The 27,910-nt window shown below is 36.4% G+C and overlaps 2 protein-coding genes across 11 annotated transcripts in view; one reads left to right on the top strand and one right to left on the bottom strand.

Moving 5' to 3' along the window:
* Positions 1 to 27,910, bottom strand: part of LOC18056049 — a 55,005-nt gene that overhangs the window by 9,352 nt on the left and 17,743 nt on the right. For 7 of the 9 annotated variants that reach the window (XR_002903944.1, XR_002903945.1, XM_024177698.1 and 4 more), the window contains 28 exons: positions 27,636 to 27,714; positions 26,064 to 26,142; positions 25,899 to 25,945; positions 25,480 to 25,674; positions 24,291 to 24,366; positions 23,295 to 23,375; positions 23,142 to 23,222; positions 18,560 to 18,636; positions 18,426 to 18,480; positions 18,290 to 18,338; positions 18,061 to 18,198; positions 14,817 to 14,898; positions 14,636 to 14,714; positions 13,301 to 13,347; positions 12,696 to 12,907; positions 12,391 to 12,478; positions 12,136 to 12,255; positions 11,919 to 12,037; positions 11,736 to 11,808; positions 11,511 to 11,630; positions 10,122 to 10,190; positions 9,844 to 10,014; positions 5,363 to 5,410; positions 5,022 to 5,163; positions 4,644 to 4,741; positions 3,995 to 4,139; positions 3,824 to 3,912; positions 3,641 to 3,751 (listed from right to left, as the gene is read on the bottom strand). Coding sequence is in view for 7 of the 9 variants with exons in the window: in XM_024177698.1 (XP_024033466.1) it covers positions 3,641 to 3,751; positions 3,824 to 3,912; positions 3,995 to 4,139; positions 4,644 to 4,741; positions 5,022 to 5,163; positions 5,363 to 5,410; positions 9,844 to 10,014; positions 10,122 to 10,190; positions 11,511 to 11,630; positions 11,736 to 11,808; positions 11,919 to 12,037; positions 12,136 to 12,255; positions 12,391 to 12,478; positions 12,696 to 12,907; positions 13,301 to 13,347; positions 14,636 to 14,714; positions 14,817 to 14,898; positions 18,061 to 18,198; positions 18,290 to 18,338; positions 18,426 to 18,480; positions 18,560 to 18,636; positions 23,142 to 23,222; positions 23,295 to 23,375; positions 24,291 to 24,366; positions 25,480 to 25,674; positions 25,899 to 25,945; positions 26,064 to 26,142; positions 27,636 to 27,714 (2,770 nt within the window). In the remaining 2 variants the exon portion in view is untranslated. The remainder of the gene's footprint in view (positions 1 to 3,640; positions 3,752 to 3,823; positions 3,913 to 3,994; positions 4,140 to 4,643; positions 4,742 to 5,021; positions 5,164 to 5,362; positions 5,411 to 9,843; positions 10,015 to 10,121; positions 10,191 to 11,510; positions 11,631 to 11,735; positions 11,809 to 11,918; positions 12,038 to 12,135; positions 12,256 to 12,390; positions 12,479 to 12,695; positions 12,908 to 13,300; positions 13,348 to 14,635; positions 14,715 to 14,816; positions 14,899 to 18,060; positions 18,199 to 18,289; positions 18,339 to 18,425; positions 18,481 to 18,559; positions 18,637 to 23,141; positions 23,223 to 23,294; positions 23,376 to 24,290; positions 24,367 to 25,479; positions 25,675 to 25,898; positions 25,946 to 26,063; positions 26,143 to 27,635; positions 27,715 to 27,910) is intronic. The other 2 variants (XM_024177699.1, XM_024177700.1) reach the window with 2 other exon arrangements.
* LOC112095597 lies at positions 5,457 to 7,172 on the top strand. 2 transcript variants are annotated; one of them, XM_024177705.1, is made up of 2 exons: positions 5,457 to 6,293; positions 6,530 to 7,172. In XM_024177705.1, exons 1-2 carry the CDS (start codon positions 5,711 to 5,713, stop codon positions 6,562 to 6,564), a joined length of 618 nt encoding a protein of 205 aa, XP_024033473.1. In that variant the 5' UTR covers positions 5,457 to 5,710; the 3' UTR covers positions 6,565 to 7,172. The 2 variants fall into 2 exon arrangements, with proteins under 2 accessions (XP_024033473.1, XP_024033474.1); XM_024177706.1 differs by having other exon boundaries at positions 5,458 to 6,203.

Below are 27,910 nucleotides of genomic sequence, written 5' to 3'. Positions count from 1 at the left end.
AAATTTTTTATCCCTACCAACCAAAAATTTTTTTCCCCAAGGAATTTTCCTTTTTTTTTTTCCCAAATTTTTTTTATCCCCCCTCTCCGGGGGGGGGGGGGGGGTGGGAAGGAAATCAAGACTCGGTGTTTGAGCTTGACATGAGTACTAATGGTAAGGCAAATATTGAAACTGCAATTTTAAATCCTAAATACCTTGAATAAGGAGGATAGGAGGACTACCTTAAGTGCCTTAAACATAAAACTGACACTAGGATAATAGACAAAGACACGCTTCAATGATGAGAGATTATTCGGGAAAAACTTACGTTAGGGAGAAAACGGATTCAAAAGTAAGAAAGATGCAAATATACTTCCTCAACGCCATGAATCTAATCTAATTCCAGATCCAAAAAACATTGATTCTAAAAATCTAGGTACAATCTCTAAATTTATAGAGTCTTGAGTCTTTATCTATCCCACAAGTACATTCTGACCCTTTAGATCTTCCCATTGCTCTTAGGAAAGGAATTAGATCATGTACTCAACACCCCCTTTCCAATTTTGTGTCTTATAAGAACCTGTTATCATCTTATCATACTTTTGTCTCACAATTGTCAAGTGTGGATATACCTAAGTTTATACAGGAAGCGCTAAAGGTTCCTAAATGGAAGAAGGCTGTTCTTGAAGAAATGGAGGCTCTAGAAAAAAAATGGAACGTGGGAGATGGTTTATTTGCCTAAAGGAAAATTGATTGTTGGTTGCAAGTGGATTTTCAATGTGAAATACAACTCAGATGGATCCTTGGAACACTATAAAGAAAGGTTAGTAGCAAAAGGATTCACACAAACCTATGGAGTTGATTATCAAGAGACATTTGCTCACATAGCCAAACCAAATACCATTCGAATACTACTCTCTGTAGCTGTTAATTTGAAGTGGCCGTTGTTTCAACTAGATGTTAAAAATGCATTTCTCAATGGAGAATTGGAAGAGGAAGTATATATGGGTGAGCCCCCGGCTTTGAAGACAAGTTTGGAGGAAAGGTGTGTACATTGAAGAAATCCCTTTATGGACTGAAGCAGTCTCCTCGTGCTTGGTTCGAGAGATTTACTAGCTTTGTTAGAAAAGAAGGATATAGTCAAGGACAATCTGATCATGCAATGTTCGTGAAACACACACATGGTGGAAAGATGGCTGTCCTGATTGTATAGGTAGACGACATCATACTTATTGGGAGTGATGGTGATGAGATGAGTAGGCTTAAGAAGCACCTGGCATTGGAATTTGAAATTAAGGATTTGGGTCCCTTACGCTATTTCCTGGGTATGGAAGTTGCAAGATCTAGAATGGGAATTTTTGTGACACAAAGAAAGTATGTTCTGGACTTGCTAGAGGAGGCAAGAATGAGTGGTTGCAAACCAAGTGATACGCCCGTGGATTCTAATAAGAAGTTAGGAGAGGTTTCCGATGGATTCTAATAAGAAGTTAGGAGAGGTTTCCGATGGAGTTCCAGTTGATAAAGGTAGATATCAATGTCTTGTAGGGAAACTCATTTATTTATCTCACACAAGACATGATATTGCCTTTGCCGTTAGTGCTATAAGCCAATATATGCACTCACCTTATGTGGAATATTTGGAGGCAGTTCACAAGATTCTTAGGTATTTAAAGAGAAGATTCTCAGGTATTTAAAGAGCACACCTACAAGAGGGTTGTTATTTAAGAAGAGTGATCAAAGGAGTGTAGAAGTCTTCACAGATGCAGACTGGGCAGCAGTAGTATTTAAGAAGAGTGATCAACATCTGGTTACTGTACATTTTTATGGGGAAATTTAATTACTTGGCGAAGCAAAAAACAAAACGTGGTTGCCAAGAGAGTATTGAAGCTGGGTTTAGGGCCATGGCAAATGGGGTTTGCGAGGTGTTATGGATTAAAAGAGTCCTTGGAGAACTGAAATTAGATATTGAAGCACCTATGAGATTGTTCTGTGATAATAAATCAGCAATAAGCATTGCAAATAATCCAGTTCAGCATGATCGTACGAAGCACATTGAGATTGATAGGCATTTTATGAAAGAAAAGCTGGAGAATGGAGTTATTTGTTGCCGTTCATCCCTTCAGAGCAACAAACAGCAGATGTTCTTACCAAGGGACACTTCAGACCAAAGTTTGAATCTTTCATTGAAAAGTTGGGCATGATTAATATCTATGCACCAACTTGAGGGGAGGGTGCAGAAAATATGGAAAGATTAGATTAGTTGACCTTCCTGATTTCTAGGACTAGTTGTCTAATTTGTCTGATTTGTACACCTATTACTAATTTGTATATTTCCAAAACTTAGGAAGTTAAATCAGGAATGTGTAGTCCTATAAATTAAACCTATTGTACTTGCTGTTATAGGTACTTAAAAAATAAGAAAAGATTTTATTCTTCTCCTCTGTTTACACATATTAACAATAAAAATCTATATGTCACCCACCATTATTTAGATAACAAGTTTACTCACAGGAGATTCTTCTTCACCTCCATATTCCAAAAAACAGTCTTTTGAAAAACAAATATTTGTGATTGAAACCTGACGTATTCTATATGAATGCTATAGGCAGTATTCATATTCCATAAAGATAATTTTTCAATTACCATTATTCATTTTACTTTGGTGACCACCCTTCAGAAATTAGACATAATTTTGGTCAGCGGATCCATTAGAAGTATCTAAAGTTTAGATGAAGGGTCACAAAGCATCTCCTTGAAGCCTCATTGTAGGTAGATTTATCTTTTGGGATTGTTTACGATTTGCATTCCATTTGCGTAGTGCAAGACTATATAAGTTGCTTATTTCACAAACCACAGGTGTGCTGGAAATGGCTATCAGTAGTTTACCACAAATTATAGGTAATAAAAAAAGGTCAGACAGACAAGGGCTGAAATTCAAATAATTTATGTTGGACACACATTCTAGGCATGATAGCCAATAGTTGGCACGCAAACTAGCCTGAAAGCACAAGCAATTAAATAACAGTTAAAAAATATCAAAAAATAAAGTTAACCTTAATAATATATGTGTGTGTGTGTCTATACATGTATATATAAATGTATATATAACAACCACTTTGAAGGATTGTTTTGCAATGGGCAGTGATGAACTGACTTAACAAAAATCAAGCATATCTCAAAGAAAGAATGGGGAAAGTTTTTTTGGGAGACTTGTCCCATCTGCAGATCAAATTTTAATTGATAAATTAAAAGAAAAAAGAGGGCTCAAAGTTCGGCATCCCACATTATGAATTGTAACTCAATAATGGGTAATGTTGAGGTGACTGAATAAAAATAGAGCATGGCATGAAGTACGAATTTGGAAAGCTTTTGGAAAATTCTCAGTTATCTACCTTAAGTTTACCCTGTTATAAAAAATACAACAAAAATTTTAATTTATTTAATTTTCCAGCCTAAGTTTGTAATTTGTATAAACCTCTGCCAAACCGTTAACTGTCGTTCATAATTGATGATGTTACAAGGGTAATCTAAACATTTAACATTTTAAACATTTAGGGTGAAACTGTCCAATTCACAGCTCTAATGATAGTTATGCGTAACTAAATGTCAGTATTTGGTCATGCCAAATTGCATACTGAACTTTGAAACAAGTGCTTCTAACCTGTAAAATGGCAGGGCTACGTTCTTCCTCAGCAGCAGCAACAACTGCTTCGACTCCTTCCATGTTATAGACATTGAATGCTCCAACAGCATATTCACCTTTTTCTGCATTCTTTATATGGAATAACAATTGTCAGTATCTGAGGATATATTTAATAGTAAAATCTTTGAGAATGATCCTTACAAGAAGAAGCTCCTTAGTTGATGAAATTCTGACTGGGCGAGCCCAGGACCTCACTACATTTGCGACTGCATTATTGTCACCAACATTACCTAAAGCAAATTTCTAAATTTAAGATCTAAATTCATAATCTAAACAGCATGCAGAAAGAATTGAAATAGAACTCAAATTTACCAGGAAACACAACATATGGAACTCCTGGATGTCTACTTTCAGGACCAAGCTCCCACAAGGGAACACCAGCTAGAGCTTGTCCAACAACTTTGGCACGTTTTGCTTCCAAAGCTTTTGTAGCAATGTCAGAAGAGGTTATTCCACCCTAAAACAACCGCAGTAAGTGTATACATAAAATCATCAACAGGGTTGTGAGAAAATTTATGAATAGAGAAAATTTATCTTCAGATCTCAAAAGGGGCTGAAAGTCAGGGATATGAATAGAGAATTTCCGAGGGCTTTCTCCTAAGGTATTTTGATTGACATATTATATGTCAAATATGCAAAACTAGTCAAAATAAGTGACAAATGCCTTCATTTTTGTAAATCACTATTTAAAATGTGATGCCTGAAAGGTTTCAAACATTAGCTTTAATAAACCTTGTTAATTATTGTGAATCATCTAATATAATTATATTAGATGATTGTTAGATTATTATATTAGATAAAAGTTTTAAAGAATCATCTAATATAATTACGTATAAAATAATCTAACAAATTTTCTGTGGTCTTGAATTCGAAAATAAAAGCAGATGGCATTCAATAAGTTAGCCAGCTGCTGGTTCAATCATACCAAAGGGCTGCTCAGTTAGTTAAGAATTTAGTATACCTTTGCAAGAATGTAACGAGGTCTTGTGGTTATCCGCCTAACTATTTCCACCATCGCAGAGCTCACCTTCAAATTGATTTCTAAACTCTCAGAAGGAGCTGCCAAAAATGAAAAAAATAACATGTCATTGGATAAAATAAAAAGTTATCTTTGCCACTTGAAGAAGGAAAGGAAAAGCTCTTTTCTATCCAGGAAACAACAAATGATATTATATGTCTTTTATGATACTAAAGATAACTGACATACCAAATGCCTCTAAATCTGGATTCCATTTGTAGTAATATATTTCACATGTAAATATACTCAAGGTACAATTAGATGAACATGTAGCAATCAATAAACAATAAACACTTGAGATTATTTTTGAGGAAAACTAACTTTTTCCAGTTATGAGTACTCGGCTTGTGATTAATAGAGTATCTTTCCGAGCCTGAAGGAAAACATCTACCATCTCAGCTGCTCTAATAATTTCCTCCTGCCTTTCTTCTAATGACTTCATGGCAACTTTATCGACAGAAACCTATTCATAAGAAAGGTTAGAGATGAGTTCCCTTGTGCTAACAATAATAGGCACGAAAAGTGGCTCAACTGTAGTTGGCTGGCTACAATAAGCAACTGAATACAAGCTGATACCTAGGATATATATATAGCTGATAGATTGTTTCGATATTCTTTCAGTAAAAGCACAGAATAAAACAGAGACATTTCATGCCGGGTACCTCAACGCTTCTTATGAAACGACCACTCTGTGATATAAGTTCTTCAACCTGTGGAGTGTTAAAAAAATCATTCATGAATCATGTGGATGAAATCAGGATTATACATAATTAGAATTGTATATATTAGGATCTATGTTATTTGGCAAGATTTATTTCCTTAAATAGGTTTACTGATTTGTTTCCTTAGAATTAGATTTCTAGCTGTTATAGCTCTGATTTTGTGGGATTTGATTTATTCCCCTGTAATCTATTTAAAGAGGAGTAATTCTCATCAATTAAACATAGAAATTATTCATTCTAATCTGTGAATTTTTCATGGTATCAGAGCCTAAGGACTAATTGTCTCTTATGGCTGGAAAAGAAGTCGACATCTCATCTGGTGACAATACCAGATCTTCAACATCTAGCCAATCTATGGCTGAGCCTAGTTCCATCCCAATTGCTTCTCTTTCCGGAAGCGATGCATCTCTTCATATTACAGCCGCACCAGAAGTATCTGCCTTAATGACTACTAAAACTCACTCAAATGGACAGCAACATCCTGATCATCGTTCGAACAAGCGACCATGGTGTGATCATTGTAATCGACCTGGACATACTCGGGACAAGTGTTGGGAGATTCACGGGAAACCAGCAAATTGGCAGCCTCGAAAAAAAAATGAAGGACGTGCACACTATACCCAATCCAATCAAGACCACTCTGGTGCATCTATTCCGTTCAGCAAGGAACAAATTGACCAACTATGCAAACTCCTCAATTCATCTTCTGTCAATGCCTCTCAGACCCATCCACCCAACTATGCAAACTCCACCAGTGGATCATGTTCTGTTGCCAAATCTGGTAAACTCTACTCTGTCATAAATTCCCAATCTATGATTCAATCTACAGACCCTTGGATAATTGATTCCGGGGCCTCTGATCATATGACAGGTAGCTCTAATTGTTTTCACTCTTATGTCCCTTGTTCTAAACATATCACTGTTAAAATTGCTGATGGATCTTTTACACTAGTAGTTGGAATTGGTGACATAAAACTATCTCCAAATTTAATCCTCAAATCTGTCTTCCATGTCCCTGCCCTAAAATGCAACCTGATCTCTGTCAGCAAAATCACACGTGACAATCATTGCGTTGCTAATTTCTTGTCTTCTTCTTGTCAATTTCAGGACCTATCATCGGGGAAGACGATTGGCAGTGCTAGGATTCATGATGGTCTTTATTACTTTAATGATGATCACCCAAAGAGTCAACAAATTTTTTTGTCTGGTGTTGCTTCTACATCTGTTTCTAGTACTAATGAAATAATGTTATGGCATCATAGGTTTGGCCATCCTAGTTTTTTATATCTAAAACGTCTATTTCCGTCTTTGTTTGATAATAAAAATACTGTTTCTTTTGAGTGTGAAATTTGTCAATTAGCTAAACATACTCGCATGTCTTTTTCTCCAAAGGTTTACATTCCTTCCACTCCATTCTCTTTGATCCACAGTGACATATGGGGACCTTCAAAAATTACAACTTGCCATGGGAAAAGATGGTTTCTTACATTTATAGACGATCACACACGGGTTACATGGGTTTATCTCCTACATAACAAATCTGAAGCCAGTCACATATTCAAAGTTTTTCACAAAATGATTCAAACTCAATTTCAAAGCCAAATTCGTGTTCTAAGAACTGACAACGGAAAAGAATATTTCAATTCCATTCTTAGTGATTATTTGTTAGAAAATGGAATTCAACATCAAAGCTCTTGTGTTGATACTCCACAACAAAATGGAGTATCGGAAAGAAAAAATCGTCATTTGTTAGAGGTAGCTTGGGCTCTCATGTTTACCATGCATATCCCAAAGTACTTGTGGGGGGATGCTATCCTCACTGCTACCTACCTCATAAATCGTATGCCAAGTCGTCCTATCAATTTTGAAACCCCTTTGTCTGTTCTTTCAAAAACCTACCCACATGTCTCTAAGTCTAATACACTTCCATTAAGAATTTTTGGTTGCACAGCATTTGTCCATATTCATGACCATAATAGAAGTAAACTTGACCCTCGAGCCATCAAAACTGTTTTCATTGGTTATTCTCCAACCCAAAAAGGATATCGGTGTTACTGTCCAAAAACTAAAAAAACATATATTTCTTGTGATGTCACATTCTTTGAAAATACACCATATTTTTCTCCAACTTCGCTTCAGGGGGAGAAATGGGATGAAGCTTGCTGTTCTTGGGATATCCATGACCTGCCCTTACTTGATGTTAAGTTGGATACAACCGTCTCTATTCCTGAGTCAACTAAAATCAGTCCTCCTGTAATTGATCCAATTTCACCAGTATTGGAAATAGGAGGAGATTCAACACTTTCAATATCTAAACAACCAGAATTGCAAGTCTACTCTAGAAAGAAAAAGTCTCAAGCAAATAAAGAAATCATGAATCCTACTCACAGTCATGAGGATGAACCGATGGTAGAGTCTCATTCACCAAACGAGTCAGGTAAATTCAGTCCTATTCCTGATCTAGATATGCCAATAGCATTAAGAAAAGGTGTTAGATCTTGCACTCATCACCCCATTTCTAAATTCATATCTTACTCAAATCTATCTCCTTCACTCCATGCTTTCACCTCGAGTTTGTCTAGTGTTTTTATTCCTAGATCCATTGAAGAGGCCCTATCTATTCCCGAGTGGAAAGTTGCTGTTCTTGAAGAAATGCACGCCCTTAGACAGAACAATACATGGAGCCTGGTAGAGTTGCCACAAGAAAAAAATACAGTGGGTTGTAAATGGGTATTCACTGTCAAGTATAAGGCTGATGGTTCAATTGAAAGACACAAAGCACGTCTAGTGGCCAAGGGCTTTACTCAAACGTACGGGATTGACTACACTGAGACCTTTGCTCCTGTTGCCAAACTCAACACTATTAGAATTCTTCTATCTTTAGCTGTAAACTCTGATTGGCCTCTACATCAACTTGATATAAAAAATGCCTTTCTAAATGGTGAGCTTGCAGAGGAAGTTTTTATGTGTCAACCTCCAGGATTTGAAGAAAACCTAGGGAGTCACACTGTTTGTAAACTCAATAAGTCCCTCTATGGTCTGAAGCAGTCTCCACGGGCTTGGTTCGACAGATTCTCCAAAGTTATCAAGGAATTTGGCTATGTCCAGGGACAAGCTGATCACACGTTGTTTGTTAAGCATGCTGAAAATGAAAAAATTACTATTCTTATAGTGTATGTTGATGATATCATTGTCACTGGAAATGATAACAAAGAAGTGGAAAGAGTCAAGCAGATGATGGCAAAGGAATTTGAAGTTAAAGACCTTGGAGCGTTAAGATATTTTCTTGGAATGGAAGTTGCAAGGAGTAAGAAGGGGATCTCTGTCTCTCAAAGAAAATATACTTTAGATTTGTTGGAAGAAACTGGCATGCTGGGATGCAGGCCGAGTAAGACTCCAGTTGAACTTGGAAACAAAGGAAAAATGCTTGAAAGAGGGCTGGTCGATAAAGGACAGTATCAACGCCTAGTTGGAAAGCTCATCTATCTCTCACATACACGACCGGATATTGCCTTTGCAGTGAGTTTAGTAAGTCAACATATGCACTCACCATGTCAAGGTCATTTGAATGCAGTATATAGAATCCTGAGATACTTGAAGCGAACACCCGGAAAAGGCTTGTTTTTTGCAAAGACCAATGATCGAAAGGTGAAAGCATTCACAGATGCTGATTGGGCTGGATCAATTAATGATCGTAAATCAACATCTGGTTATTGCACGCTGCTATGGGGAAATCTGGTGACTTGGCGTAGCAAAAAACAGTCAGTGGTTGCTAGAAGTAGTGCAGAAGCCGAGTTTAGAGCTATGGCACATGGAGTGTGTGAGCTTATCTGGATAAGAAGGGTGCTGAAGGAATTAAAGATTAGATTTGAAGAACCTATGCTGCTCTATTGTGATAATAAGTCAGCAATTAGTATAGCTCACAATCCTGTTCATCATGATAGGACTAAACACGTGGAGGTTGATCGACATTTTATTAAAGAAAAGCTTGATGGAAACATTATCAAGCTTGAATATGTGCCTACATCTCACCAACTGGCTGATATCCTCACAAAAGGACTCTCAGAACAGACTCATGACTTTCTTGAAGGCAAGCTTGGTCTCATCAACATCTATAGCCAAGCTTGAGGGGGAGTGTGGATGAAATCAGAATTATACATAATTAGAATTGTATATATTAGGATCTATGTTATTTGGCAAGATTTATTTCCTTAAATAGGTTTACTGATTTGTTTCCTTAGAATTAGATTTCTAGCTGTTATAGCTCTGATTTTGTGGGATTTGATTTATTCCCCTATAATCTATTTAAAGAGGAGTAATTCTCATCAATTAAACATAGAAATTATTCATTCTAATCTGTGAATTTTTCAAATCACATAGAAGAATCAACATCAAGATGGAATTCTTAATAAGTAGTCAACCTGTTTTGTTGTTTTTGGTACATAAGACCCCACAACTATGAGTCCACCGGTACTTTCTATTTTATTTCCTAGATCCTTTGGCAGAATAGGAGCTTTCGCAACAATTCCAATGCGGGCAGAAACAAAGCTAGCAGCAGTGCGACACAAAAAAGACTTTCCCTTTAATTCCGCCTGTCAATTGATCATAGGATAAGAAAAGAACATTAATGCTTTCCGCAAGGCTTCCCAAAGCAGGTATAGGTTAAAAGAAATAGTATAAGAGCAGCTGGATATCTTGCCTGGATCATTCCAGCAGCAAAGACAGCAATGTCTCTTTCACTAGCAGCATTTACTATGCATGTAGATCCCTACTTCACAAAATATATTAGAATCGTGGTGAATTATTCAATGTCCAAATCCTTAAATTTCTCACAATATCATAAAGAAGCTTCATGTGTTAACTTTTCAAGAGTGCAAAATGCATGTGTGTCACAAAATAAAATGTATAAAAAAATACATTTCCCAACCCTTGGAGATTTTCTTCATGCATCCAGGATAAATTCACACAACGGCTTTCCCTGATGTCGTATTGTACAGTGCAAAGCAATAAAACAAATGATCAATGATGCAACTTCTTTACTTTGTTTCATAGATAATTTACCCTTTTCATTTCTGTTAGCAGCCTTTCAGCTACACATTTATAATTCTATAATACATGTAAGAAAAATCAACCATATTCAAATATTTAAACATGCTACTTTCTGTTTAGTCAGCAACTAGTGGCTGTCAAGTAGACATCATTTTCAACTTTTTTTTTTAAACTGTCACTCACCACATTTTACAAAAGACTCGGATTACGATTTGAAAATTTATTATTTAATTATGACTCGTCAATCCAATTATAAAAATAATTTATTTCCTTATATCAAGTCCAATGAATCTATACAAATCCAGTTAATAACAATTGAAACATCATACTCTATAACACTAAGAGCTTATAGATATTGCTAAACTATGCACACAGGCAACCTGGGGGGGGGGAGACACTAGAGATAACAACACACTAAGTAGGTAATTTTTTCCAGCATGCATTTAGTGCATAACAATTAGAACCAACTCAATTCCAAGTTAAGCAGAACTTAGTCTAGCGAAGAAACAATTTTGAATAGCATCACTGCATTGTTAGAAAATGTCTTTGAAGATGTACAGTTCATAAAACTTTAGCTTCTTTCCTTCCATCCTCTTTTTACACCTGTAGGTACTAAATGCTTTTCTTATTGAAATTAGACATTGTACAAACATTTCTCCAAAAAAAAAAAAAAAAACGAAATGCAATTGAGACCTAGTAGTAGCATGTAAGCGTTCAGATTGAATCCTAATTTTCTCATTTTCTTAAGTGCGATGAATCATTTATAAATCTGTGGGTGGTTTTCAAGTTACAAAAAATTCCCAATACGTTATTTTATTTTTAGTTGTTTTGATAATTTTCCAACAACGTTGTTTAACTACATACTGGATGAATACCTCACTGAAGCATTGCCTAGGCCAGTTCACGGATATTCCAGTTCGACTGGCCAGGTTGGTCCAGGTTTTGAAGCCATGATTACCATTATAACCCATTAATTTTCATCCGCATTAAGAACCAACACATCCACATAAAGTAGGACACATCCATAAATACCCTTTACCTTCTGCAGACTGCAAAGACGCTCACACACAGCATCTGGTCCTCCTTTCCTCAGAAGTTGGATGGAAATAGAAGCAACACTGCTGGCTGGGATGCGTCCGGATGTTTTCTCCTCTACCCACTGAATTTAGATACAGATAATTGTGAAAAGATAATCAAACCTCAAATCACTTCAGCTATTTTTAAAATGGTGTGCTTTTCAAGTAGAAAATATAATTATCTGTACCTCTCGGAGGTTTGAAGACTTGAAGCCAAAAGAAGCATCTTTAGCAAATTCTGTGTCTCCAGCAGGAACAAGCCTACAAGCAACATCATTTAAACCATGTCAACTTCAGCAAATCCGATCTCTGACTCTCTGAGTATGTGTGCGTCTTACGAAATGAGGAACAGAAAAGGAAGTAAATTGTACTGATCAAGATCTCCAACATAGTGTATATCCTCAATAGTATAACGGCCTCCTTGAAGAAAAAAGGGGCAAATTATCCATGCGTCCATCTCACCTAGTACTGAAACAGCAGCATCTGCTTCCTATAGAAATATGACAGCAGAGTGTCATGATGCAATTAAAAGTTCAACTTGCAATACTACTGCCTCTATATGGTCATATTAGTTATAACAATCCTTGCCTCTGGAAAATGACCACGTAATGTTGAATCACCTCTTAAAACTACTGTATATTCAGTATTCTCAACTGAATTAGATGCTGTACGTAAGTTTCTGCAGATATCTGTAATTAATGAACTGGCCTGTAAAATGTTAATCCTCCAGTCAGAAACACAAGTCTGAAAAAAGTTGGCACGAAGAAAAATTACTATGACAATGAGAAATGAGCAGGAGGGATTTAAAAAAAAAAAAATCCACCTACAAAGAAAGCACGTTACCTTTTCAGAGCTTAGTGCTCTGGAGTTAGTCAAAATGAAAAAACATAAAGGCTTTTTTCTAAACTGCTCAACAAGTGACGCAACACTCCTGCAGAAAATAATCCAAGTAGAAAAACTTAAACAGAACCTTTTAGAAAGATCCAATGCTGGGAAAGATCTTATGTTCTACCTGGTTTCTAGTTACCGAATAGAGTAAAATCTAAAATGTTACAATATGCAATATAAATTCTAGCCATAAATTCCAACAAAGTCAAGCTACCAATCAGCAAAACAAAAGGACAAACTTAAAAGAGCAAAAGACTCACCATTCTGTTAAAACTTCAATACCGTGAACAGTTTGGGTCCCTGTTGGATCATCATCTAGAACAATCAGGGTTTTTGCATTCTTTTTAATCAGTCCTTTTATATCATCAATGGGATCCAGAGGCCACTCAGATGGAAGAGATTGCAAGACAGCTTCTTTCTTAAGAACGGGTAACCTTCCTTCAACTTTAACACCAGATAGTGTTTCATAGACCTGTAGAAATTAACAAAAAGTAGTAAATCCTTCCTGTTTCTTTTATGTATTTATTCTAATTCAGAAACAATTCGTGTTGGATCAGCCTACAAACTACAGCTAAAGGGAAACTATCAGGATTTAGCATTTTAAACATTAACCAAATCTAGTTCACTCTCATTAAGCAGAAGCTTCCTCTTCTGTCAGATTTGATTTGAATGAACATAACCATGTGTGTGATAATTATCAACACTGCAAAAATCAATATTCACACTCAAACTAATTGTGGATGACTCCATATAAAATGTCATGAACAAATTTCCCTTTTTCCATTGAGAACAAAAGGTCATAAACAATTTGTTTTCCTAATTTGAAGAATAAGCCTTAGATCATGACCTGGCATTAAAGACATACCTTAACCACAGCAGCATCATCTTGACGACCCCAGCCAGCAGCGGAGCCTGCTCAATGGTAACGATATGAGAATTTAATGGCAATTAACTAGCACAAATGCTACAGATAGAACATCATATACAACAAATACTGAATAGGAAAGGACTTCCCTGCCTATATGCAATTTCACTTTAAAGATGTATTGCTGGTTTTCAATAATGGTGGTAATTTGTGACAGAACACCTCAACCGAATGCGATTATCAATCGTGTCAAATCTGTTTCACCTGTTTAATTGTGTTTGGTTCAGATTTAGAATTCCGAACATGTCAACCCAGTTATGACATAATTAAATATTCAATTAACCATATCTTGTAGATTTTTTTTTCCCCAATAGAACCATGTTATAATTGTCAAAGTTCTGCTTGTATTTGGACAAAAGTTGATGAGTGTTTGAGTAGGCAACAAAATATTTTAGAGAAAATTTTTAAAACATGTTAAGCGGGTGTAATTTTAGGATATATTAAAAGTATGTTAAATGCGATGCATCATTATGATAAATTTAATAATCGTGTCAGGTTAGTGTTTGGAATTTTTAATACAATTAATAAACGGCTCAAAGCCATGTTGGCCCTAAATTGACATGACATGCTAACCCAAATTGCCACCATTCTTTGGAAGACTTTAAGCCACATGTCAGAAAACTCCAAGAAACTTTCCTTATTGCATACACAAATTGGAACATGACTCATATACACTTCTTTTCAATGTAGCAGGCCAGTGTTTCCCAAAATACTTTATTAGACACAGGAACTTAGTTCGGAAATGCATAATCAAGGAGCAGCCTTCCAGTTGCTCACTAGATTAAGCTAAAAAGGAAGATGAAAATCTTGGTCAAACGAGATTAATAGATGATACCTAAAAGACAGTAAACTCAAAGGAAAATACGGAAAGAGGCAAGCAGCAGTCTGATATTCCCTCAATCTCCCCTTAGTAACACATTACATCTTAAAATTAAAGCTAATAAATAATAACTTTTTTTTTTCACTTAATTAGCTTCATTTCTACTTATAGTAAATATCAATGGATTCACCATGAAAAGATTTAACTCCCACTAATATAGAGTTGAATGCCAGCACCAAGTAAAGAACACTTCATTTCTAGACTGTTTACACCGATTCTTATTAGAAATAAATAAAAAATTGAAAAGCATATAGCATTTATATAGCAAGTCCACTCAGTATAGCATTAAAATGTCAAACATGAGTACAATAGAGACATAACATTTATATGGCAAGTCAATTCAGTGAAGCATAAAATGTCAAACATGAGTACAACAGAAACAGAATACACTGCACCTGCAAGGAACAGTTGATGCGCAATGGTAGAAATATGCAGTGGAACTCTTTGTGACAAACATTCACGGGCAATAATACCCTGTTGAAATTTAACGAGGTTAAGAAAGACAGCAGCTACCTATTAGTATTGAAATAGTATTTATACATTCAACAAATTGGGGGAGCCAGTGATCTAGCTAACCATATCCTTCACAAAGATATCAAGGGCAGAATATGGTGTATAGTCATTGTCCAACATATGTGGAACACGATTCTCAAACATCCTGCAAAAGAAGTAAATTTGGTAAGGACTAATTTATAAAGTTGGAATACCCATGGTAGTTTATTTTGTTTTATTTTTTTTAAGCAAAAAAGAACAGTAATAAAAATATAAAAAACAAAATGAGGGCTGCTTGAAGCTCGTTTTATTGAGGGGAAGTTGAATTATTAATTTGTAAATCATGGTAACCACAAGCTACAGAATTGTACAACTATACACATATATACAAGAACTACGGTGACACTAGCACCATCTGACCATGCATAGTTACAATTACTATACATGAAAGCTCCATCTATGGTATGCAGAGGGTACAATTATGCTTTGCTCTGTGTTTGCACATGTATAGCACAAGAGAGAGGTTGAAATCTTATGAAGAGATAATGAACATTAAAATGCTTTAATTATGAAGAATTCTGATTATAGTGCATGACTGCGCACACCTAATCAGGACTCCATCATGAATCCAGCATTGGGATAGCAGATGAAAATTTCGGTTATGGCACCGTCAATAAATCACAGAATGCACATACATTTACTGAATTTTAATTGCTACTATTCTAGTAAACTTTCAAGGACTTGAGTAAAATATTAGCACATAACTTTTTGTTTAATAGCATACATACCCAAGTGCTTCTATGATCACTACTAAGGTGGCACATGCAACCCCAGCATGCTTTTGTACAAGCAGTTTCGTATGTTAAGTAAAGATTGAGCACCTGAATTCAATAAAAGATGGCTAGCACCAGTGCACAAAAAGCCTCCCCGATCCTATGAATGTCATATGTGCCAATAATAGCATTTAATCTCTAGTGCATCCCCCTAATTTGACGTGGGTGACACATAGATAGAGTATGCCCCAAAAAAAAAAAAAAAAAAAAAAACATATACAGCTAAAGATTCTAGCTTGTGCACATGGAGAATTCAAACACAATATTTCGACTTTGATATCATATTAAGTAACCAATGGCTCAAAAAAATAAATAAATAAATAAACTTAAGCTTATAAAAAAGCATACAATAATACTATAGAAAATCTTTGTAATGGTTTGGTTCATGATCCTGAAACAATTTTAAAAAATTATAATAGGATCCAAAAAAAAAAAAAAATTGAGTTGCATCATGAGGATCCTTAGTATTGACCTGTGTTGACATAATATGTTTCCAAATTAAAAATCTATAACAAATACATTTGAGATATCATTTCAAAATAATAAATATAAAAATATGTTTTTAGTTTAAAAAAATCCAATCTAGTATTTAATATAATCATAAGGTTTATTAATTTCAGTTTTATCAAGTCTTTAAAGTTTCTTTGTATAAACTTGAACATGACAAATTCATCTATACCATATGGCATCAGAGAGATAGCCAGAAATTGTCCTGTTGGAGCCCATGCAAAATATAATACAATTTCAATGGACCAGTATCCAATGACATTAGCTGACAGATCTAGAGTTTTCCATATTTTTACTAATTGTTTTTTGATGACGAAGAACTGATGCAGATTAGGAATCCCTTTTCTAGTTAAATCAGTTTCCTTTATTGTAAAGTTTATTGTTCTTTTTCTTAAATAGTGTAGGACTTTGTTTTCCTTTTTCTTTATGGTTTAGGATAATTACTAGAAGTATAAATAGCCCTATCTTTTAACCTTAGAAGGCATACTTGAATTCAGTAATATTTTCAATTTTCAAAGCTCTGTGTGAGTTTTTGAGTTTAGTCAATTCTCGGCATTCTGCGGAATTTTATCTTAACCCCCTAGATTCACAGGTATTCTTTTGAATTAACGTGAGTTCAGACCCTTTTTTTATTTCGGTATTCTCAAGAATCATGGAATATTAGAACTAGGGGTGGGCATTCGGTTCGGGTTAGCTTACGAAATCTGAACGGGTTGAAAAATGCAACCTGATCGGTTTTTATTTCAACCCGAACCGAAATCAAAACCCGATCGGGTTAGCCTATACACACACACACACCAACGTTGCTTCCTTTCCCTCAAATCCCTAATTCCTCTTCTTTGCGCTTTCACATTTGCGCTCCATAACAGAACACCCAGCACGTAGTAGTGAGCATAGACACTCACACACGACATACCCATGTGCCACTGCTGCTGTTGATTCCGTTCAGAGCACCGGCATTGCAGGCTTGCAGCTTCTAGCCCTTCCCCCTCCCTTGAGTCGATTTGGTTCCGCATTCAAGACTTCAAGCTACTGTCGCCTTGAGCCGATCTTGAGTCGTTTGCGTCTGCTCCAACTGCTGCCGTCACTGCCTCCGGCTTCATTCACGGTCATCAGCTGCACAAGTTTATGTATGCAGTTCCAAATGGTGTATGAATGGTTGTTTGTAAATCAATCTTCTTTTGGGCATGGGTAAGAGACATTACTGGCACTGAAACTGTTCAATCTTCTTTTGTGTAACGAGTTTTTGTACTTGTCCCTGATTCGGTTTCTTAACATTGTAATTGTTGTTGTATTGAGTGTTAATGGTGATGGGTATTAATGTATTATATATGTGGTCATTTGGTGTCATTTTTGTTTTCATTTTTGCATCTGGAGTTGGGCTGGTGTTTGATTTTGGAATTTTAGGCGTTGCCTGGGTGGGATATGAATTAAATTTTGGAATAGGTTGTAACCCGAATTAGAATCCACACCGAAATCTTGACCTGCATTTTCAACCTTATCCAACCCGAAATCCGAACAACCCGAATCGAAACCCAATTTGCCCACCCCTAATTAGAACAATAAATTTCTACTGCATCAGTTTGGTATTAGAGCTAAACACTTGGTATTACAAATCTGGCCCCCAACTACCAGCAAACCTCCTTTATTCCGGTATTCTCAAGAATCAATGAAATATTAGAATATTAAAAATATTACAGAAATTTGAATTTGTTTAATTTTGCACCCAATGTACAAAAATTGTATCAACCATTCACTAAAACGACATAATTACCCTTACAAAAAGACAAAACAAAAGCAAACACAATTATAGTGGTGGTTATTTTGTAAGGGTAATTCTATCTTTTTGGTGGCAACTGATACAAATTGCAAATAATGGGTGGAAATTGAACAAATTCAAACTTTTGTAGCATTTTTTATAACATGGCAATTTTTGGGTGGATGGCTGATAATTTCCCTCAGTTTAATTATTTGTGTATGACACATACCAAGAACTTCCTCCACTGTCGGTGATGATGTTGAACAAAACTCTGGTATTCAGACCTAATCGAGCTCCAAAAGCCATGGCCTCGGCAGCTGATGCAATATGGACTCCAGCAAGCAACTGATTAGCCATCTTTACGCCACTAGAGAATATTACACAAGAAAAATGTAAAATGAAAATCATTCCCAGCAGACCAAATATTCTAATTAAATGATAATGCAATTGAGATATACCTTCCAGCACCACAGCCCCCTTTAATGACATAAAGCTTCTCACTTAATGCTGTTAATGGTAAACCACCAAGGATCAGCCCATGGAAATTTAGATTTCTTTCCAGCAAGAATAGATTTTATACTGCATGCTCCTCACCTGAGAGGACTGAACCCGTACTTTTAAGCGATTCTTCCGTGCCAGCAGCCATTATCTAATAAACAAAATATATAATAAAAACTACATTTTAGTCAACAAAATTAATTTTCCTTAAAGGAAAGGTCTTTGCGCACCGTCAGTTCTCCCATGGATGCCCTTTTAACACCACCAGAAACAGGAGCATCTACCAATTTCAAATCCTTCCCTTCAACTATTGCAATTGTAGACAAGCGAACATTAGCCAGAAACATGAAAGTAAACTAAAGGAAAATATTATAGAACTCAAGAATTACAGAAAAAATGACAGATAATATATTAAACTATGTTTAGACCAATGAAAATTTGTGTTAAGCGGAAATATAAAGGGGCAGGGGCAGTTTAGTAATTTTATTATTAATTAGGATTCAAGTATAAATAAGAGATTAAGGAGTCATTTAGGATTTATGTTGAATTTTGTCTAGTGTTAGGAGTAATTAGGAGTTTGGGAGAGATTGACCTACCTCTCGAATTATAGGTCAAGATTGTTCCTTCGTTTGATTTAATCAATAAAAATCAGCCCTAACTTAGCCCTAACTCCTATCAAAATGGTATCAGGGCAAGAATCCTAGGACAATGGCAGCAAAGAAAGTGGACGCACTTGAAGAAAAACTGAAAGCGGAGATTGGACCGCTCAAGGCCCACCATTGACGAGCGATTTAATAACGTTCAACAACAATTTTCATCCCTTGAAGCCATGTTGCTCAAATTGACGAAACTCCACCTCAACCCACCACCGACAATATCAACAGGCCAAGGCAGCGTGGCGGGAGAATGATCTGGTGACACAGAACTCGTGCTCGGCAACGGCACAGAGGGCGGAGGGCCGAAAACTACCAGTCTCACACAGTTAGGGGCATCAATTCACGGCAGATTTGGTGGTGGGGAGGTCGGCCCAAGGGAATTACGGCCTAAGTGAGCCTTTCCTGGCGTCGGGCATGGCGAAGGAGGCTGGGTTGCGGCTGAGAGCGGTGGATCTGAGGGTTACGCGGCTGGAGGCGGCAATTTAGGGTTGGGAATTGTCATTGCGGCACCGGAATGGGCCGCGCGGGAGTGGTGGGTGGCCGGGCTTGGCGACTCGGCGGCGTTTGGGGTTGATGCATGGCCTGGGCAATCCGAATTTTGGGCTGGGCAAGGCCATTTTTGGCCAAGGCAGGCTGGGCAAGGCTACTGTGGGCCGGGGCAGGCCGGTTTGGGGTCTGGACAGGTCGAATTTGGGGGCGGATGGCTAGGAGGAGGGGTTATCAGCGAGAGAGGGAGCGGTTATGACCAGAATGCAACTGGGCAAGGAATTTCAGCCTAATATGGGGCTGGGCAAGGAGAATTTTGGGCTGGGTCTTCGGGATTTGCAGAAACTAGAGTAGATTCGGGAGGTTGGAGATCTTCGATGGCGTGAAATTGGGTGGGGCTGACTTAATTTGGAGCAAATTCTAGGATAAGGAAACTGAAAATGCCCATTTTCGAAGGCGAGGATGCCTACGGATGGGTGTATATGGTAGAGCGCTATTTCGCCATCAATGGACTCTCAGAAAGGGAAAAACTGACGGCAACGGCGTTATGTTTGGAGGGAAAGACTCTTGCGTGGTTTCAATGGCGGGAACAACGACAACCATTGAAGTCGTGGGGTGAATTTAAGGACTGGCTGTTGGAGAGGTTGCGGGCCACTCAAGAGGGAGATTTGCATGAAGAGTTTTTAGCCCTGACCCAGGAGAGAACGGTTATGGAGTATAAAGAGAAGTTTGAGTTGCTATCGGGCAGCTAGGGGGAATCCTAGAGGCGGTATTGGAAGGGAATTTTATGAAGAGGCTGAAGCCAGAAATTCGAGCCTCGCTACGCTTGCTAAGGCCGAGAGGATTGGGGGAGACAATGGAGTTGGCACAGATGATTGCGGATAAGAACACGGCAGAATAGGTTAATAGGAGCAATTCAGTCAGTTTTTCATACCAAAACAGCACACCTTTGGTAGGACAAAAAACCTAGACCTTGGGGTTTCAGCGAGAGTTCCAAAGCACACCATCGGGAAGACAGAAAACGCAAATAATGGGATTACAAAGAGATTCCCAAAGGGATCAGGTTAGTGGGGCATGACCGGGGGTGACTTTCAAACGCCTCACAGAGACGGAGATTCAGGACAAAAGGACGAAGGGGTTGTGTTTTCGATGCGATGAGAAATTTTCTCCGCGACATCAACGTAAGGACAAATCACTACAAGTCCTGACAGTGTGTGATGAGGAGGAAGGCGGGGAAGAAGCTGAGGAAGAAGGGGCAGCAGGCAATTTAGTAATTTTATTATTAATTAGGGTTCAAGTATAAATAAGAGATTAAGAAGTCATTTAGGGTTTATGTTGAGTTTTGTCTAGAGTTAGGAGTAATTAGGAGTTTATAAGAGATTGACCTACCTCTCGAATTGTAGGTCAGGATTGTTCTTTCTTTTGATTTAATCAATAAAAATCAACCCTAATTTAGCCCTAAGTCCTATCAAACTATGACAGAGATAAATAAGAGTTTATCAACTACAAATGCCAATAAAAAAAAGGGACGAGAAGTCCCAAACATGAAGAAAAAAACTGTAACAATCTACTCAAATCTCCACATGGAGAAAAATCCCCCAAAAACAACACAACTCATGTATACAGACCCTTTCAGGATACAACTGCCTCCCAATTAAGCGAAGTAAAGAAGAAAGAGAGATCTTTGAGTTCTGCAGTAACAGAAGCCCAGAACTTCACTTATTCCCATATAAGCAAAGGATCTTCCCCAACATTGTTATCAGAGATTCTCGGGTTCTTTACATTTTACAAGACCCAAAAAATTACCAAGCCTGCACAGTCGCAAAATACTACTACTTTTCCTCTTCATTTTAAGGCCAAAAATCTTTCCAATAAGAGGGAATAACAAAACGCAGGGGCTACTGGGTAAACAACAGAAACAAATTATCACATTCTGTGATAAGCTTTTACATAAAACACACCAATCTAGAGACATAGCCATATTGGGTCTTTTTCTCTAAACCATGTCATAGGTGTTGATTTCTATGAGCGACAAACCATACATTATCTTCACTTTGGTGGGGATTTTAGCTCTCCAAATCAGGTAGGATGGTAAAAAGGATAAGGCATTGAGTTTATCAATGAGATTAAGAAAGTAAGACTTAGCTCAGAAACACCTTGATTTGTTTCGAATCCAAACTCTCTTATCCTCTATGAGATCACAGAGAGAAACCTCTTGTAGAAACCCAAGCATCTCAACACACTAAGTTTCTCTATCATTCAAATTCCTAAAGATCTTATATCCTAACTCTGTCGTAGAGCAAAATAGTTAACATGCGAGCTATAGAACAATTATGACCTAGAGAGAGTCTGTATAATCAAAGAAGAAGATCAGAAAGAGTAACCTCCCTTATCGAACAATCCTCCCAAAGTCTAATTATCGGCCCATTACCGACCATCAACATAATATTGATTAAAATAATTTATTTGCCCCTTTGAAATAAACACCAAAGGGCATTCACTGCTCCCCCTAACTATTATAGCAACATCCCAACCATTTTTTTGCACCCATTGCTTTCTTTTCATAACACAATGCCCAAGAGAATTAACTTCTAAAGGCGACAACCTTTTTTTAACACCACCCCCCCAACCCCCGAAAAAAAAAAAAACCCCAAAACAAAAACACCCCCACCTACACCCCCCAGTTCCCACAAAATAAGTAGGGAGGCGGGAGAGAATAGATTGGATAAGAGTTAGCTTCAGCTTTCTTCCACACATCCAAATGGTTCCTCTTGAGGATTCTTTTGCACATAGCACGCTCCTCAGGTGACAAATTCTTAAAAATTGTTGCAAAAGATTAAATAAGGAGGGGTGACATAACATTTAGATTCTTACTAACTATGATAAAATAAGACAATGTACCATATAAGGAAACCAAAGGATGATAAGAATACATTGGGGCATGATAAGATGGAATATGGAATTTATTTTATAAAAAATTATGTCCATTATATTGATATATAACAGAAGTATTACACTTAAGCAGTGGACAAGGAATCAACAAAAGAGCAATTAAAGCTTACAATATGGTATCAATCCTCAAACGTATGATTTGAACCCCAAAAGGCCACCCAACCATGTACATAAATGAACAGGATATACGCCTATATCCCTAAAACTAACTCCCAATTAGGCCGAATAAAGAAAAAGGTACAAGGTTAAAGATCACAATCAGTTCACCTTCCTACCACCTTGCTCTTGTAAGACATACACCAGAGATGGCGCCTATGAATGATAGGCACTGCATAGGCTTGAGATGACTTAAGAAATTCTTTCTAGGTTTTTCTAGGATCTTTGTAACAAATAGACCCACAAGTGATAAGCAATCAATTTGTTTGGATATTTCTCAAGAATCAAATCTAGCGCAAGAGCATATGCAACAAGAAACCAAAAACATGGCATCTTGCTCCATAAAGATTGTTGATGAAATTATCATGAATAACCTATAAAGCTTTGGCGCTCAATGTAACTTAAAACTCTTTTAGAGAAGGTAACTTTAGGTGTGAGGACTGCAATTTGAATAATAAAACATTGATATATGCACAGAAGCAAGATTTTGGATATAAATAAAAGATAATAATAATAATAATAATAACAGTTTTTTGATAATTATGTCAAATAAAGGACATACATTGCAAACGCCGTTCTAATTGGCTCACGAATCCAGGAGAGACAGTGGATGAAAGGATTATTGAAGCTCCAGATGAAAGAGCTATAAGAAACAATAAATCACTGTTAATGAAACTGAATATACATGGACAATAAATTGACAAGCTTCAATTACCTGAAACTGCACCAAGATCTCCATATAAAACAGACTCAGCTTGAGCTTCATTAGTGACCATGATTACCAGCACACCAACATCTGAAACGGAAAAAGGTGTCAAAAAGGAATATGTGCTTGGTCTGTAAATAAACTCTCTGAAGTGGAACATAATGATCAGATTCAAACAATTAATGTTCAACTGTCCAATAATGATGCAAAATATTTAAATACATTATGGGATTTTCTGAAGAAATCATGCAGAGTATATTCTCAAACCACATATCAACAAATCTATATGTTCCTCTTGCAGTTGTCATAAGTATATAACTGGTCAGAGGGACCAAGATGAAGTGCTCAAGAATTCCCATTACCTGTAGATGTTTTTGCAAGCACAACAGTAATATTTATGATAATAATAAAAAAAATATTACCAATATTATTTAACCCCACATTGCTATACCGGTAAGTCACAACAAATTTAGGATATGTTTGGGACTGCTGTGCTTCTATTTAACTTTGAAAGCATGGCAATTAAAGTGTCTAGTAAACACCAACTTTTACAGGGGATCTAAACTTACAAGTCAATTATACAGAACATGAAGTGAATTCGTCCCACATCACCGGTTGGTTTCAAAGCCAGAGCACCTCAATCTCAAATATCAGTTGTACAAGTTGATAACAAATACAACAATCAATAACTCTGTGTAGAATGATCAGTTCGGAAAATTTTCATGCTTCATATATCGATCATGCTTACTAAATTCAAGTAGATTGAACTTATAGAACTGTCTCATCCAAGTGGTGCCAAAATTTAAAGTTAATAAAATATGAATTCCCAATATTTCTAAAACTATCAATAAACAGATGAACCGAAATAAGCTGTTGGGGTGAGGTCTCTTATATAAGAAACATAATTGCAAAGTGCAATCACACAGCACATCAATCATTTATTTATATTTATTTACTAACATATGAACTTAGATTAGCAGGCCTTTAAACATGGCCTACATTTACCTTTAGCTGCTTCTGCTGGAGAGTTTGCAATCAAGCCCCCAACATTTTGAAATTTAGTAAGAGTTGGTCTATATACCTGTCATCCATGTAAAGATGAAAATATATTTATCTTCGATGGCAATAATCATTTACTTAACATCTCAAACAATATGCATACATAAATGGACGTGTTCTTGCATCTCTTGGAGTGGTAGGAGAGATCCAACTATATAAACCCATAATAGCATACACAACCAACACACATACTGAATATTAGTTAGCACCAACCTTCAAAAGAAAGCCAAACAGAAGATTTAATCAAATATGGCCCATACAGTGGAAACAACCCCAGAGCTCAAGATATTAGGTGAAGAGGCCAAACCAGTACACAAAATTGAACAATTCTGATCCTGTGGCTGCATACTCACACCAACATGGTTTCAGGCCACCAAAAGGATGGTCACGAGGAGGGTCATTTTTTATGACTGAAATTTTGATGATCAAGTGAGCCAACAACATTTTCGAAACAAATTGACAGAGCACGATCAAAACTTAAATTTCACATGCATGAACAGGTTTCCAAGCCAACTGGAAGGTCGAAGGAGGACAGAATCATATTTGCCAGAGGAACAATGACAGTGCAGTTCACCCACTAATCCACATGTGAAAATGCAGACAGCACATTGACAATGTCAAGAGACTATCTGATCGCAACTTATAAAGACATTATTACTAAAAACTTCACACCTCTCAAAGAAAAACTTATGTACTCTCAGTTTACTAAGTCTTCTTTCTTCATTAATTGAAAGGCTAATCACACTAAAGATAGCAACCAAATCCTTTTGAAACGCAACCAATAAATGTCTATAAATTTACTATCCACTATGATCAGATCATCTGCGGAACACCCCACCCCCCTTCCCCCCTTCCATTTGCCATCTTTGGAGATATATAATGCGATTTCAAGGACAATAAAAAGATGAAATGTGCTATTTTATTTTGATATAGTACCCATAGCACCAATGAAGAAACTGACCCACGCCAGAGATACAAATTTTTACATCAAACTGTTTAACCAAAGAATTGACAATTTCAGCACAGAAAACACAGAAATTCAATCTCAGCAAGTAAAACCAGGACAGAAAACTACTACTATATAAAACATCGCAAGGAATTGGCAGTATTAATAAAGACAAAAGTGAGCGATTACATCATAACCAATAACAGTGAAATTTGATCTCAGCAGATGCGTTGCCATGCCAAATCCCATTGCTCCAAGACCAATGAAACCAACTCGAGTAACTGAATTGGACTTGGCAGTAATTTGTTTTGCAAGTTCCTCTGGTTTGTAGGCTTCTAAATTGGCTGCATCTGTGATATTCACTCCCAGTACATTTTCCCAAACCTGTACCATGATAGTTCAGTGAATATATCACCATGACTAAACCAAAAGGGATTATTTTTTTCCCGCTTTTCAATTTGCTTTTGTTTTTCCATATTTTGGGGGATGTGAGATTTCTATTTTTAAAAAAAACACACAACCATAGCCCATATTCCATTGAATCTTACCTAAAAGCAAAGTAACAATACATATAAAGAAAAAAAGGAAAAACAAAATAGAGAAATAACCTTGACCAGTGGGGGATTATCATCATTGGCATGAGCATGAGACAATCCTGAAATTGGAAATTTATTAAAAGAACAGGTAAGAACAAACCAGGTTGCTTCTACCAACAACACAATTATTAAATCTGATTTTTTTATTCAAATTAAATAATGGATTACTATTGCTACCAAGAATTAGTTGTTGATGAGCAACTGCCAAGAGCGGGAGGGGAAAAGCAAGCGTCTTGGCCATGTCCAAAGCAATGCCCTTGAATTTGAAAGTTCCAATTAGTCTCATTTAATGAAAATATAAACATTATGAAAGCAGTCAAAAAGTCTAATAATTAAATCATAGTACATAATAAAAAAGTAAAATATTGTTTTTCCTTGCAACATAAACTTATGAAATTTAAGATATTAAAAGAAAAAATTGAAGTACATTAAAAAATACTCATATGAGATATTATAACCCCCAAAACCATCTAAACTTAATAAAGAGATGACTAACAACTTTCAATTATTAGTTTCTTCAGAATTTCTAAAAACATGGCGTCAACATGTGCTTTACCTTTGAAAACTGAAGAGAGTGGAGAGCTGATTTAAAATAAAAAATAAAATAAAATTTATGTTAAACAAATGTCGTCTCCCCATCATATTCAGGAAAACAAAATATACATTAACCTCTTTTTTTATACTTGTTAATGTGTTTTGGATAGCTTTGTAAAAGTTTCTGAATGGAACTTGAACCAACCTGAAGAGAAATTAAGAAAAAAGAGATCTCCTGCTAACCATAGAAATTTCATAATTTTTCACAAGCCTTTCAGGTAATTTACCATGTTAATAACACCATGAATGCTAAAAGCTTAACACGATAGCAAAGATCATAAAAAACTTATTTAAAATCTAATACACTTCCTAACATGCATGACTGAATATAATTAGCCAGGTTGTCACTTAGAATAGAAAACGGGCCCTGGTAACTCGATGTTATAATTAATTAATAAAATGGGGCATTTTCGTGATTCAAACACCTGACCCTTGGTGAAACTAGTTCTAGTTACCCTTGTCAAATAACCAATAATTCAGTAACACACCACACAAATGCTAATCATCCAAACACCAAACACTGATTTTAGTCAGGCACTGAGCATACTACACCACAAGAAATTTTAAAGGATCAAAATAATCATGAAAAAACATATGCCACATAAGATTTCATTGAATTTGGTTTCCAGAAACTAGCTTGACAGAAGGTTACACAGGAGTATATCAACTTTATCAAACTAGACATTGCATGGGAATTAAATCCTTCGAAGTATTTGGAACAATTTGGTTGTAGAGCAAAACCATGTGAAATTTTATAAGATTGAAAAAGCATAGAGAATTTATGTATATAAGTGTCAATGAATTTACATTCCAAAAACTAGCTCATAGAGGATTAAGCTAAAGTCTATCAGCTTTTTGTAGGTTCAGTCGAGAGGTGTAGTTCCTAAAAAATATACAACACTCTGGTTTCTTGCCAAAACTACATGAATTATCCAGGATCAAAATTGCCACATAAACTTTAGATTAAGTAATCCATAAAATCTTTGGCTCAAAATAGTTACAGAATAATACTATAGGAAATACATGAGCTTCTAAAACATTAGTGCAACAGTAAATTTTCCTAGCAAACTCTTCAAAATAATGCTAAATACAGATACAAAAAAGTGCATCCCTAAGAAGTAACCACATCCAACAAAAGTAAGAATCTCTTCTTACCAAATTCTGAATGAACGCATTAAGGAAATGAAGTTTGGCATCACCCCTCAACAGATTGGGAATATAATTCTTGAAAATCCTGCAGCATGAACATCACTTCCCAAACTCAGAAACAAATTTTCAGCAAACGCAAAGGCAGAAAACATAAGTGCTTGTAGAAGCAGTCATAATAGTTTGCCAGCGGGAAACAAGCGCACATAAACCATTTAAAAAATGTGAAAAACAAAAGATTCAGCTGATAGCTTAGATCATTATATCAATTAATTATTGTGTAC

This window comes from Citrus clementina, unplaced genomic scaffold (assembly GCF_000493195.1).
Source record: "Citrus clementina cultivar Clemenules unplaced genomic scaffold, Citrus_clementina_v1.0 scaffold_1, whole genome shotgun sequence".
NCBI classification, from domain to species: domain Eukaryota; kingdom Viridiplantae; phylum Streptophyta; class Magnoliopsida; order Sapindales; family Rutaceae; genus Citrus; species Citrus x clementina.
Note: the sequence above shows the minus strand (reverse complement) of the source record. Positions and strands in the feature narration are given on the sequence as shown.

Excerpts from the sequence above, each read along its gene's own strand:
- LOC112095597 (XM_024177705.1), top strand. The coding sequence starts at position 5,711 with ATGGCTGGAAAAGAAGTCGACATCTCATCTGGTGACAATACCAGATCT. Across the intron at positions 6,294-6,529 it reads GGCCTCTGATCATATGACAG|GACCTATCATCGGGGAAGAC; the intron begins GTAGCTCTAATT and ends TGTCAATTTCAG.